The sequence below is a fragment of the Euleptes europaea genome, chromosome 5 (genome assembly GCF_029931775.1).
Source record: "Euleptes europaea isolate rEulEur1 chromosome 5, rEulEur1.hap1, whole genome shotgun sequence".
NCBI classification, from domain to species: domain Eukaryota; kingdom Metazoa; phylum Chordata; class Lepidosauria; order Squamata; family Sphaerodactylidae; genus Euleptes; species Euleptes europaea.
This window is the reverse complement of record NC_079316.1, coordinates 79,914,098-79,927,920: the sequence shown is the minus strand read 5'-3', so window position 1 is coordinate 79,927,920 and position 13,823 is coordinate 79,914,098. Positions and strand designations below refer to the sequence as shown.

The window sequence follows — 13,823 nt, the reverse complement described above, 5'->3', positions numbered from 1 at the left end:
TTAATTGTTAACTAACATTTGAGTATAAAAGCCTACAAAGTAGACTCGTCTGATGTATTAGTAACGCCATGGCCATCTCGCACGTGGACGATGAAAGCAGAGCCAATATCAGGATTCTTGAAGCCACCTGCTATTATTTCAAGTCACGGACTGCGACAGGACTGTACATTCAAAGCCTTATTGAGGTAGTTAAATGACGAAGAGAGTTTTAAGTATTGCAAACGGAGATGAATATCTTCCCCTTTCAGATGCATTCTCCAGTTTTCTGTCCCCCAAATACAAAAACGAAACACCACAAATCAAACCATTGAACAATGTCTCCCCTCCTCTTTTATCTAGCCATATCTCCCCCCCCTCCCCCAAGGAAGACAGAAAGTTGACAGGGAAATAGTAAAACGAGTTTAGGAAAGAAAAGTCAAGGGCATGCTCTGTCGTATTAAAGATGTTCCCACTGTGATACCACATTTCTGTCAACAGTCACCCTGAAAACATATAGTATAAAATAATTACCAACACAGAGGATTGCTTCTCCTCTAACTTAAACAATATTTTCTTGCCAGCACATTCACCTCTAAGAGCAAGCTGTGCCTTTTCCCTCAAAATGCCAAGCGTTTGGGAGCAGTTGTTTTCTTTTCCAAGGAAAGTCCATCATCAAACAAAACTACTATAATCATGTTCTATCCCAATATTATTCAGAAACAAGTACTGCCAACCCTCAGAAATGGGATCACTACCCCTATACTCTCAATCTAGTCCTCCGGAGATTTAGCCTCATCAAACAAAGAGTTAAATTACCCAATTGTGCAAACTGGAGGGGGTTCTCCATATAATACGTTTACCACCGGTTTGTACTCCCCACTTAAGTTAAATTCTACTTCTGGTAGGAACAGGGAGTACAAATTTAAACTTGAACAGACTATCACAATTCTGATAGCTATGTAATTAGCACCATTAACATAACTGTCTAATTCACACCAGAAGGTATTTTGAGTCAGTCATAATATGAACACAGAACCCTGCTCATAAATGTATACAAATAGGATGACTTGGTATAACCTGAGAACTTTCATTTCTTCTTTCTACCCACTCTACAGCTGTCATGTATGTCTGGATTTCTTATAAACATTTAAACTGTACCCCCCACACACATACACCCACCCAAGGAACTGGGAATTCACACATCAGACCTGTTCTGATATTTGTTGCATAAACTAGGGAGAAATCAAATGAAGTTCTATGAGCTATGGTTTGTTATCGGCTCCATTAAAAAAATAGCATGCTATTCTTCCATCTTTCATTACAAAGCGCACTTGGAGATTAAGGGAGTAGTCAGGATGAGTATCTCAACTCCCTTTGGTATTTGCTACTGTCGTGATCCTGAGCAAAATGGCATACACTAGTATCACAGTAGTTTTTAATAATTCCCTGAGTTAGTATGGTTTACCTCTAAACGGTTTCCGAAAACAAAATACAGTAACTTTGAATTCAAAGACATAAAAAAAGCTTAATCCAAGGATATTTAAACACTAATCCAAGGATATTTTTAACACTAAACCCACATCTACAAACATGGATGGGAACTGAACTGCTGAGTTAGAACAAAAGGTTCGCCCCTCTCTCCCACATGGCTCTCCACGGTTTGGAAAAGCACTCTTCTATACCCACGTTGCTCTCCCTCATTTGGAAAAGCATGGCACTTGGTGGACTTTAATATCTGGTTCAATACTGTACGGACATTTGTAGAAACAGTGGTCTTCAAAAACTACACAGCCTCTTCCTGGGAAACAGTCTTGGAGTCAGTCTGGTTTTTAGGGAAGACTTCTGTGCTCCAGCAGTATTTTTTCCCCATCACTGTCAAACAAACATTCCTGTTAATGTGCTCGCATCTGCAGAATCTCTGATCTGAACAACGATTTTGAAACAATTTGCATTCCATCTTCCCCGTTCTTTATAAAGGATTAGTGATAGATTACGGCCCTCTTTTCCTGGGATGCTGCCAGAATGTAAGTTTCTGCTGAATCTATAGTCATCACCTCTCGAAACAAGGGGTAATACAAGGGTAACGTCCGGCAATCTGGTAGCTTCGGTTGTAGGAAACACTTAAACATGGCTTCATTTCAATAGGTACAGCTAGCGACACCCCTGTAGCAGTCTGTATATGACCTCGAGCCTGAATACCACCTTGTAAACCACCTGGGCAAGTCTGCAGTGGGTAAGATGACGTATGCCCCGATGACACAATCGGCTGACAATTTTGCTGCTGCCCAGTTTGATGATGGTATTGTAGAGGAGTTTGATGTGCTTGAACATACTGGGTAATGTGCTGCTGTAGATGTGTCTGCTGTGGAGGCTGAGGCGTTGTTGTCTGAAATAAACTGTGTGGTGCAGCCTGAGAACTGTGTTGTCCTTTTTGCTTGTTGGCTTCTTTGACGTCATTATCATGGGCACTAGAATACAAAAAAAATATATTAAAAAAAAATCAAACCTTACTTTAACACTGTCTCATCCAAACCCCCCTACTTACATGCCTACACAAGGCAACGGGACAAATATTTCCTTCCAACAAGAGCCTCATGCAGGAGGGGGGGGGTAGGCTGCTACTACTATAGAGTTGCCAGCCTCCAGGTGGTGGCTGGAGATCTCCAGCTATTACAACTGATCTCCAAATGACAGATCGGTTCACCTAGAAAAAATAGCCACTTTGGAAGGTGGACTCTATGGCATTATACCCTATTGAAGTCCCTCCCCAAACCCTGCCCTCCTCAGGCTCCACCCCCAAAACCTCCAGGCAATTCCCAACCCAGAGCTGGCAACCCTATACTATAAGGGGAACTAGAAGAGCCCCTGTCCATTTTCAAAGTATTACTCAAAGCGCTTCAGGTCACAGCTATAGCATCAATAGTAATGATATAGTACTGTCAGTATTCCAATGCACTGATTTTACCGTAGAAATGAACACCTTTTTGCCATGTAAGAAAGACCAGTGTTGTGAGAACCTTGGTTGACCAGAACTCCACAAACTTCAAGGATTTTGACATCTAGCTGGCTGCCAAAGGAGCCTGTCAACTACCACTCCAAGGAAGACAATAGAAAACCCATGCATGCTTAATGGCTCATTGCAGGGAAGTCTCCTCCCACCTGACACAAACAGCCCAAGTGAGACCTCTGCACCCTGTTCCTGGACACCCAAAAGGTGCTGGGTACAAAACCTAGATGATTCTGGGGAAACAGTTCATTGGTCTAGATTTCATCAGAGAGAACATAAGCTTCCCCTTTCTGATTGGTCAAAGATGATTTCCCTCCCTTCATTAAATAGGGTTGCCAACCTCCAGGTACTAGCTGGAGATCTCCTGCTATTGCAACTGATCCCCAGCCGAAAGAGATCAGTTCACCTGGAGAAAATGGCCACTTTGGCAATTGGACTGTACGGCATTGAAGTCCCTCCCCCTCCCCAAGCCCCACCCTCCTCAGGCTCCGCCCCAAAAACCTCCAGCCAGTAGCGAAGAAGGACTTGGCAACCCTATTAAATAAGGACTAGCAAGAAGGGGCCTTTGTCAACTTTCAGCCACAAGCCTCGACTCACCTCACAGGAAAGGTGAAATGAACAGAGAATCCTTGTAAGTTTGAACTAGTTAGAAACGGTACTTCCGTTTGCTAAGTTCTGCATTTCCTTTCTTCAGTTCCCCTATTTGACTGTCTTGTGTACTTAAAATAAACTTTTTAAAATTGTATCAGTCTTGAGACCTCCTAGGCTTCTTTCCCCATGGCCATCTTTCCAGTTTATGCTACCTTGCATACAGGAAAGGTTGAGGAGGGAGAGGGAGCTCTGCCTGGTGGGAGACGAGGAACTTGCCCAGGATTGCCTCCAAGGACAGAGAAGGGGCTTTATCATACCTATGCACCCTTTAGCAGTAAGGAACTAGAACTGTTCTGGGGGCCTTTTGGGTTCAGAAGATGATGCTGGGAGGAGGAGAAGCCCACCCCCTGCCATGGTCCCAGGCCAAATCCGGGCCCTGTGGCACTTGGGGAATGAATTTCCAGCAGCTGCTGCTTGACTGATGGGAAAGAGAGTAGAGTTGAGGGAACCCCAACTGAATTAGTTAAAAAACAACATAATGTCTAATTTAGTCCTACAAGAATAGTGAAAACTAGGCAAAATGAAGCCTTGTGTATTTAACCTTTCCCCCCTTTCCTATGCCCCCATATAGAGTTGCCAGGTCCCGCTTCGCCACCAGCGGGAGGTTTTTGGGGCAGACCCCGAGGAGGGCAGGGTTTGGGGAGGGTAAGGACTTCAATGCCATAGAGTCCAATTGCCAAATCGGTGATTTTCTCCAGGTGAAGTGATCTCTATTGGCTGGAGATCAATTGTAATAGCAGGAGATCTCCAGCTAGTACCTGGAGGTTGGCAACCCTACCCCTGTATGATATTTTCAATTTAGACATGACTATACAAAACTTACACCAACAGTCGCTCAATACATGGCAGCAGGAAATCCCAGGAATATGCGGTAAGACGATGGAGTCGCACTGGCCATGTTGGAGAAAGGCGCAAGATAATCCTTGAAGAAGCCACACACGCAGCAGCCACTAACGAAGGGGCATAATTTAAAAATGCATGATCTGGAGAGACATCGGAGGATCACGGTTAAGTCAAACACAGTATGAGCTGTGTACCTAAGCAGCTATGGGCACTTTAGAACAAAGCCATGAAAAACGCACCTTGCAGAGATACTTCCAAAAAGTAGTCAGCGTATTTTGCCATGTACAGCTTTGTCTTTTCCAAGCAAACCATTGGCCACCCATCGTGGAGATCTGATTCGTGAACGGCAACGGAGAGATAATAGTCAATGAAGTGAGCAGCAGTTGGGAGGCAAAGATTCCACTGAAAGGTTTCTAACAGCAGCAGCTCCATGTGTAGCAAATTCTGTTTTGTTAACACCAGGTTCATGTTAGTCATACAACCCAAGCTGTTTAGCTGTTCAAGTTTAGGCACACTGTCTTCTTTCTCTTCAAATTTGCCTTGAGGAAAATGAGAAGATGAAATATTATAGAATTAGTACACAATCAAACAAAACAGGTACACTTTGATTTCCTCTACAGAAGTTGTATCTATAAAAAACAGAAACCATTGTGATTTTTTTTTTAAGAGAAGACACATTGGGTTGGGTTCAGACAAAACTGGCAATTTCCATGAATTCCCTCTTCCTGCTGCAGACATCCTCATGACAATCCTCATGGTCACCTCCCCCTAGGGTTGTCAACCTCCAGGCGGTGGCTGGAGATCTCCCGCTATTACAACTGATCTCCAGACAACAGAGAGCAGTTCACCTGGAGAAAAGGGTCGCTTTGGCAATTGGACTCTTAGGCATTGCAATCCCTCTCCAAACCCCGCCTTCCTTAGGCTCCACCCCCAAAATCTCCAGGTATTTCCCAACCCAGAGCTGGCAACCCTGCCCCCCCCAAGTTACATTCTGCTGATGGAAACTTAGTCCATATCCAACCTTTTGTTACCTAGGATTAATTAACTGCTATCACATCCTGCAAAGAGTTGCTGTTGAAATTCCCATGTTTTGTCTCAGCACTTCATAACAAGAAACGGCAGAATATGATTGGGTATAGCCTGTGTGTGAGTGTTAAGTGCCATCAAGTCTCTTCAAACTCATGGCGACCCTATGAATGAAAGTCCTCCAAAATGTCCTATCTTTAACAGCCTTGCTCAGATTTTGCAAATTGAGGGCTGTGGCTTCCTTTATTGAGTCCCTCCATCTCTTGTTGGCTCTTCCTCTTTTCCTGCTGCCCTCAACTTTTCCTAGCATGACTGTCTTTTTCAGTGACTCTTGTTGTCTCATGATGTGACCAAAGTACGATAGCCTCAGTTTAGTCATTTTAGCTTCTAGGGTCAGTTCAGGCTTGATTTGATCTATAACCCACTGATTTGTTTTTTTTTTGGCCGTCCACGGTATCCATAACACTCTCCTCCAACACCACATTTCAAAAGAATCTACCTTCTTCCTGTCAGCTTTCTTCACTGTCCAGCTTTCACACCCATACGTAGTAATAGGGAATATGATGGTATGAATTAACTTGATCTTGGTCACCAGCGATTCATCCTTACACTTCAAAATCTTCTCTAGCTCCTTCATGGCTGCCCTTCCCAGTCTCAATCTCCTTCTGCTTTCTTGGCTGCAGTCTCCTTTTTGGTTGATGGTGGAGCCAAGGAATAGAAAGTATAGCCTAGGACGACTGTATCAGAAGTGAGTGATCCATAGTTTCTACAGCTTGGCATTGGTTGCTGTGAGTTGTCTATCAGGACATTGCACACCCAAGATCTCATAAAAAGTAATAATAATTGTTTTTAATTCACTTCCATAAATCTGTGCATGATTTGTACTTGGATTACTGGCAGTTGTCCACCTCTATAATTTCCCATTTTTTTGTAAAGCATCTCTAGGAAGCTATTTAGTTTCATTAAAAAAAAACACTTCCTGCTGTTCACATACTAGTTATTCTAGCATTCCACCCTCCAATATACCTTAAAGATTTAATTTTCTTTCTTTTTTTCCTCATATGGTTCTGCACTGACCCACAAATAGCTCTAGAGCCAGAGGTTGTAGACCCCTGATCTGGATTATTACATATTGTCAGAATAAATACCACCCAGTGGCTGCTGTGGGGAGGAGGAAGGAAGCAAAATCACCTTCTCCTCCCTCTGGTGAATGTAGCTCCGCCAATGGACAAGACAAGAAGGGAAATTTCATCCCCTTACCCCTCCCCATTACAGTCTTCTGACTAGGGCTGCCAACTTCCAGGTACTAACTGGAGATCTCCTGCTATTACAACTGATCTCCAGCCAACAGAGATCAGTTCACCTGGAGAAAATGGCCACTTTGGCAACTGAACACATGAACACATGAAGCTGCCATATACTGAATCAGACACCTGGTCCATCAAAGTCAGTATTGTCTACTCAGACCAGCAGTGGCTCTCCAGGGTCTCAGGCAGAGGTCTTTCACATCACCTACTTGCCTAGTCCCTTTAACTGGAGATGCCGGGGATTGAACCTGGGATCTTCTGCACGCCAAGCAGATGTACTACAACTGAGCCATCTCCTCTATGGCACTGAAGTCCCTCCCCAAACCACATCCTCCTCAGGCTCCACCCAAAAAACCTCCTGCCAGTGGTAAAAAAAGAGACCTGGCAACCCTACTTCTGACGCACATGGCTAACAGCCCACATGGGTCCTGCGACCCTAGGAATAAACTTTCCTTGAGTAAGAAAGGGCAGCTGGGGAGAGGGAAAAATACAAAGGATGTGTGAGCGTCAGCACCTTCTGTTGATGGGTCGGATGGATCTAATGATCCATCTCCACAGTACTCCTTTGGATACCTCTGTTAACTTTATACTAAAAATTAATAACCATTTTTGATATGGCAGTCAGAAAGCTGCTTAACGTCCAATCAGAAGATTCAATTGCATTGCTGGACATATAGTGCAACTGTCCTTTAGACTAATAATAGTAATAATAATAATAATGCTTCTTGATCCTAGGTAATATAAGACTTCAGATCTCCTGTACTTTTATCAATCATATACCTGCAGGCTTCTTTACATAATCAAGCACAATAGCTGAGGCATTAACTCGTATTAGGGTTGCCAACCTCCAGGTACTAGCTGGAGATCTCCTGCTATTACAACTGATTTCCAGACGATGAAGATCAGTTTGCCTACAGAAAATGGCTGCTTTGGCAATTGGACTCTATGGCATTGAAGTCCCTCCCCCCCAAACCCCGCCCTCCTCAGGCTCCGCCCCAAAAACCTCACACCGGTGGTGAAGAGGGACCTAGCAACCCTAACTCGTATGGATCATGGAAGAATGCTATGTCCAAAGATGCCCACATACTACAGAATGAGCAGCAGTGATATGAGTTTTTATGAATAGTCCTTAATAATCAAAGGCTAACTCTTATCATGTTAGGGTTACATATCTGCTTCCCAAGAGGTCAGGAGCTAAAGCACTGACTTGTTAAGCTAAGTAATTCCAGTCAGTTAAGTCAGTTGTATCATACTTACTCGCTAAAAGCAGGCAGGAAAGAGCAACCACATGTAGCTGTTGAATGGATATGTCGTAGCGATCCATGAAGAGGTCCAGCAGGTAAACGGCAAGATGTCGGGCAGCAGGACAGAGTCTGAAGCGATTGCTCACAATGGCAATCAAGTCTGCAAAATATCTTCTCAGGTTTAACTGGGGAGAGTGGCCTTTATAAGAGGGAAGTTTCAGCTCCTAAGTGTAGAAGAACAGGTACTTTAAACACTGCTGCCGCCGAGGTCAATGATATGTCCTTTATTAAAATACTAGGGCTGATGAAGTTTAACACATCGTCAGAAATTAGAGCTCTGTTCCAGGGTTTATGATAAAGTCAAATCTAGCGTTTTATCACCTTTATAGATTAAAACAGATATGTACTGTACAATGCCTAAAGATATACAACGATTGAAGGGACTGGGTGGAAAGGCCAAGTTTTGCTTTGTGACACTGTCATAATACTAGAATGCGGGGTCATCTGCTGAAGCTGGAGGGGGAGATATTCAAAACAGGTAAAAGGAAATATTTCTTCACACAATGCATAGTTAAATAGTGGGGTTCCCTGCCCCAGGATGTGGTGATGGCTGCCAACTTGGAAGGCTTTAAGAGGGGAGTCGACATGTTCACGGAGGAGAGGGGTATTCATGGCTACTAGTAAAAATGGATACTAGTCATGATGCATACCTGTTCTCTCCAGGATCAGAGGAGCATGCCTATTATATTAAATGCTTTGGAACACAGGCAGGACAATGCTGCTGCAGTCGTCTTGTTTGTGGGCTTGCTAGAGGCCCCTGGTTGGCCACTGTGTGAACAGACTGCTGGACTTGACAGACCTTAGTCTGACCTAGCATGGCCTTTCTTATGTTCTTATTCTGTTGTTTCTTCATTGTCAGGTACCACTTGGACTTGTTAACATTTGAAAGCCAGGTTGAATGGGCAGATGACATGGTTCCCCTGGGAGATGACATCCTGGTATGTCTTCCTTTCAGCTCACTTGTTCTCCCCATTTCCAACCTCAGTGGTGTGGCATAAAACTTACTATACAGAAAAAGGTAATGCTGCTGGAATGTTAATGTAAGCATTGGGCTTTATATACTGAATCATTATAAACCTTGCCTGAGCTGAAACGGTACAATTATACTTTGGCCGGGTAAGGGTAGGGGCAGGATGAACTACTATCCTGAAGTGAACATTTGGGAAGCCATGTTCCAGGAATGGAAGCCCACAATCTAGAGTCAAACTCACTTTGACATTTTTTCCTGTGACAATGTCATGCCTCCCCAGGTTCTGTGAGCCATACAATCACGGTTCAATGTGTCATGGAATTACACATTCCTTGAATGGAATAATTACAATCAAAACTGATGTAAAGTGGAATAGATCCCACATTTCAAGATTCAGGTTGGGTTTATAGCTCACTGAGTTAGCTTTCTTAGCTTATACTGACTAGCCCTTCGAAGCTAGTGAAATGACAGAGGCCATAAATACCCAGAGCCTACAAACCCCCTATGGTTAAAGTACACTGGTATCATTTCAGTAGGTTTTACAGCCCATTACTCAACACTATCTTTGTTAAAGTATACATTTGGTAGGTGTGTACTTGGAGGTGTATTTCCTATCAGCATTTTTGTTCAACCCTTTTTTTAGCTGCATTTCTAAAGCAACCATTAACTATATTCATGAGGATTTCTCTCCTCTTTCCCTCAAACATACAGTTTTATTCTGCTAGATGTGCTCAGGAATCAGCTGCATTACCAAGTGTTATTTCCACACTTTGTCTACTTATAAGGGGGTTCTGCTTAACTCAAAGGGACTGAGTTCTGAGGAAATATGTTTAGGATCAGGTTGAAGATGGCACATTTTCCCCTTTTGGAAGGAATTCACTGAAGGCTCAAAAGGCCCACGTGACAGTCTCCAGATATTTGCTAACAGTACTAATTCCAGAGAATGCCAGCGTGGTGTAGTGGTTAAGAGCGGCAGACTCTAATCTGGAGAACCGGGGTGCAATTCCCCACTCCTGCACATGAAGCCTGCTGGATGACCTTGGGCCAGTCACAGTTCTCTCAGAACTCTCTCAGCCCTCGCGGAGGCAGGCAACGGCAAACCGTCTCTGAACCTCTCTTGCCTTGAAAACCCTATGGGGTCGCCATAATTGAGCTGTGACTTGACGGCAAAAATCACCCCCACACACTAATCCTAGTCCTAATACAGCCATGATTGAGCATCACTTGACCTTGGTAGCAGCAGCAATCACAGCTGGGAAAGCATTTGTATGATCAGAGGCAACCACATACCATAGGGTTAAGTAAGGGGTGGAAATGTTTACACAGTTAACAGAATTTAATCAGCAGGGGAGGCTGAACTCTGGTAATTCAAGTTGCCACTGCTCTTCTGAGAAGACTCTTGCGCCCTGACTTCAGACGAAGCAGGAATTGAGCTGATGAAGTCGTTTGGAGCTGCACCTCTTAAATTCCTGCCTGTTCCATCACTATTAAAAGCGCAGGGCCTCTACCAGAAAAAAAAAGCGGCCATACTAAAATCTGGAGTATGTAACATTTAAAAAACAAGGAGAAAGCTTCAAATCGAGTGATGATTCCCCAAGGAAAGGCAAAGTCTCCGACTCTTTTGCATTTATTCTTTTATGCACTGCTGGAATTTGGTCACGCTTGCAGAGCAACAAATGTCTGCAGTTTTCTCATTGGTCTTTTGAATGAGACTGTTGTATATTTTTTTATTCTCCTCTGCCTCCAGGACTGGAGACAAAGGCAGACCTCAACGGGGCCAGCAATTTCCGAATGGGATCCGCAGCATTAGCCAGCTGTCAAAGATCCATTTAACAACTATAGTCCAGCCTCTCCCACAGTTGCTCTTATGGCAGGGCAACCCACACGCGTATTTTAATCACTCTTTATGTACTTCAGTCACAGTCCCATTAGAATGTGTTGGACAGGCCAGTTAAACCAGCCTATGGCTCCCATTGAGCTGAGGGGGGAAGAAGGACTTAAGAAGCTGCCTTTTTTCCCATGTAAAGAACGTAGGATGACTCTAAAATAAAGGATACTTCATAAATCAAGGCCTGTCTGAGCAGGAATTAACCACTTAAGGGAAGACTGAACCGCTGTTCTCATTAGCCCGGAATGGTAGAGAGAAACTAAACAGATTTTTTTAAATTTTATTTTAAAAACCCATCAAAATGAAGAAGGAATTTCATCTGAGCGTGCCCTTAGACAAAGAAAATGAAACTGAAAACCATTCAGTAGGGAAGTAGAAATTCACTCCTTAAGGATGACACTCTCCCCCCCCCCCCCGCCCACAGAGACATTTTTTACAGGTGCCGGAAAGTTTTCATGTAATGACTTCAGCCAATCTCCCTTTTCTCACGAGGAAAATTCCAGCCTCCTTATGCGGAAGGAGCCATTCGGCTTTAAAATGCTTACAGCACACGTATCCCAAGTGGCCACCATGACTGGGACAACACACGGGATTTGTGAGATCTGAGGTCAAGTCCTACCCTACCTTTAGCCATGGTTATATTATATGGCCTTGGGCATGCTACGTGTGCAAACTGGATATTTACTTAGGCCCCGATCCAAAGAGTGGTGTGATCGGATGCTGTGCAGAGTTAGGCACACCTAAGCATGCTTGTACTCGGGTACGCCTAACTCAGTTTAGGATGACAGCCCAAATAATACATGCATCGCGTAGCACAGGAAGGCTGAAATATCACTCAGCATTCAACGCTGATAACAACTGAGTCAGAAACCAGGTTCAAGCACATTTAAAAAGGGCCCAATTGTCACACGTGCACACTAACAGTAGGAGAAGGGCTGAAAAGTGCTTTCAGCAGCATGCATTCATTCATCGAGTAACCCTTAACTTCTCCCACTGAAATCGAAGGGGCAAATGGTTATGTCTAGCCTAATCCCCGTTTAATGGGACTTAAGCATGACTCCCCTTGCTTTAGGGCTTTAGAAGCACCCTCCCCTCCCTAGCAACTGTATTTAGGATCGGAACCGATGTCTCGGTTTCCCCATCTGGGAATAACAGAGATTTAACTCCTAAAGATGTTGCAAGGGTGAACTTTTCAGAGATAACATGACACCTCCGACATGGCAATTCTAAGGCCCAAGGGGCAGATTTATGAAACAGTTGCCATTAGGTCCAGAACATGGTACCTTTCTCTCCCCTCCCCCCAATATATGAATTCCTTTTTAAATGTTGATCTTAGCATTCCATTGTTCAGGGCCGAATCGGCCATCTGAACAGCATTATTAAAGCAATGTACCTCCCCCCAATATTTTTTTACAGTCCCCAAGAAACATAGCGTATGTGTGGTTGGCACCAGCCTACAAATCAAAGTAACTTGTTGCCAACTATAAAAGTCTTAGGACAAAAAGGCCAGTAATTCGCCTTACCCTTTGATGTCCCACTGCAAGGGGGGCGGGGGGGGGGAGAGCTCAGGCAGCTGTTTCATCCCTTCCTGCTGAAGCTCAAACTGTCACTCAGGCAGGGGCAACCTGGGCCATTTACGCATGGGAGGTTTTGCCTTGGATCTGCCGCTCTCCTGATACACATTCCTCCCCCCCCCCCCGCTTCTCCAAACTTTGCAAGGGGAGGCTTCTTTTTTGAGTTGTGAGAATCCGGATGGGGAAAAGGCGCATCTAGAGAGCGGCGAATCAAACAGATGATATAATTGGAAGCGGAAGATGGAGAAGCTCTATTCTCTCGGCCAAAACAAGACCAGGAGCCAACTGCGGTGCAGATCATGAATGGCTAATATCGAAAACCAAGAGCAGGCTTAACACCAAAAACGTTCATAGCACCAAAATACAAACTGAGCAATATTCCGGAAGAGTTTGAAGACCATGTAAGCAACAGTATTTGCATTACTGAGTTCAAGCGAATGTCAACCTGAAGAACTACGGGTGGAAAGGCCAAACCTCCCATGCGTAAATGGCCCTCGACTGGCCCGCACCCGCGATCTACCCTCTCCCAGCGGCAGATGCACCCTCCTCCTCCTCCCACCGGTGCGTGTGTTACCTTATAGCGAAGCGCTTGGTGGATGTCGGCGGCCAGCTGTCCTTTCCACCACTGCCCCTCCAGCTCCATGGGATGGGGTGAGGCTGCAGAGAGTCAGAAGGGCGGCGGCACCAGCCCCGATGCCTGCGCGGGGAGGGAAGGGAAGCAGCACCGGCTCAGAACAGCTCCCCGGCTGGGTTTCAGGCTCCCGAGAGGCGGCTGCCAGCCCCTGCGGTTGCAACTCGCTTAAAAGCAGCCCCGGGGTCCCTCTCCCGCCCTCCCCCCTTGCAAGGCAGCTGCGAGATCCCGGCTCTCCAAGGAGGAGAAAAGGGCAAGGGTCCAGCAGCACCTTAAAGACTAACAAAAATGCAGTAGTAGAAAAGGGCAAGAGTCCAGTAGCACCTTAAAGACTAACAAAAATGCAGTAGCAGAAAAGGGCAAGAGTCCAGTAGCACCTTAAAGACTAACAAAAATGCAGTAGTAGAAAAGGGCAAGAGTCCAGTAGCACCTTAAAGACTAACAAAAATGCAGTAGTAGAAAAGGGCAAGAGTCCAGTAGCGCCTTAAAGACTAACAAAAATATTTTCTGGTAGTGTATGAGCTTCCGTGAGCCACAGCTCACTTCTTCAATTCTTGTTAGTCTTGAAGGTGCTACTGGGCTCTTGCCCTTTTCTACTACTGCAGACAGACTCACTTCGAAGAAGCGAGCTGTGGCTCACGAA

The 13,823-nt window shown here is 44.7% G+C and overlaps 1 protein-coding gene across 1 annotated transcript; it reads right to left on the bottom strand.

Moving 5' to 3' along the window:
- Positions 1 to 2,020: 2,020 nt before the first annotated feature.
- Positions 2,021 to 13,238, bottom strand: CCNJ (cyclin J). Its single transcript, XM_056849912.1, has 5 exons — positions 13,124 to 13,238; positions 8,071 to 8,281; positions 4,720 to 5,019; positions 4,461 to 4,620; positions 2,021 to 2,447 (listed from the first exon to the last, which is right to left on the bottom strand). The coding sequence occupies exons 1-5, from the start codon at positions 13,190 to 13,192 to the stop codon at positions 2,030 to 2,032; spliced, it is 1,158 nt and encodes a 385-aa protein (XP_056705890.1). The 5' UTR covers positions 13,193 to 13,238; the 3' UTR covers positions 2,021 to 2,029.
- Positions 13,239 to 13,823: the final 585 nt, after the last annotated feature.

Coding starts and splice junctions, on each gene's coding strand:
- CCNJ (XM_056849912.1), bottom strand. CDS start 13,192: ATGGAGCTGGAGGGGCAGTGGTGGAAAGGACAGCTGGCCGCCGACATC. Junction 8,282..13,123: donor ACCAAGCGCTTCGCTATAAG/GTAACACACGCA, acceptor TTCTACACTTAG/GAGCTGAAACTTCCCTCTTA. Junction 4,621..4,719: donor TTTGGAAGTATCTCTGCAAG/GTGCGTTTTTCA, acceptor ATGTCTCTCCAG/ATCATGCATTTTTAAATTAT.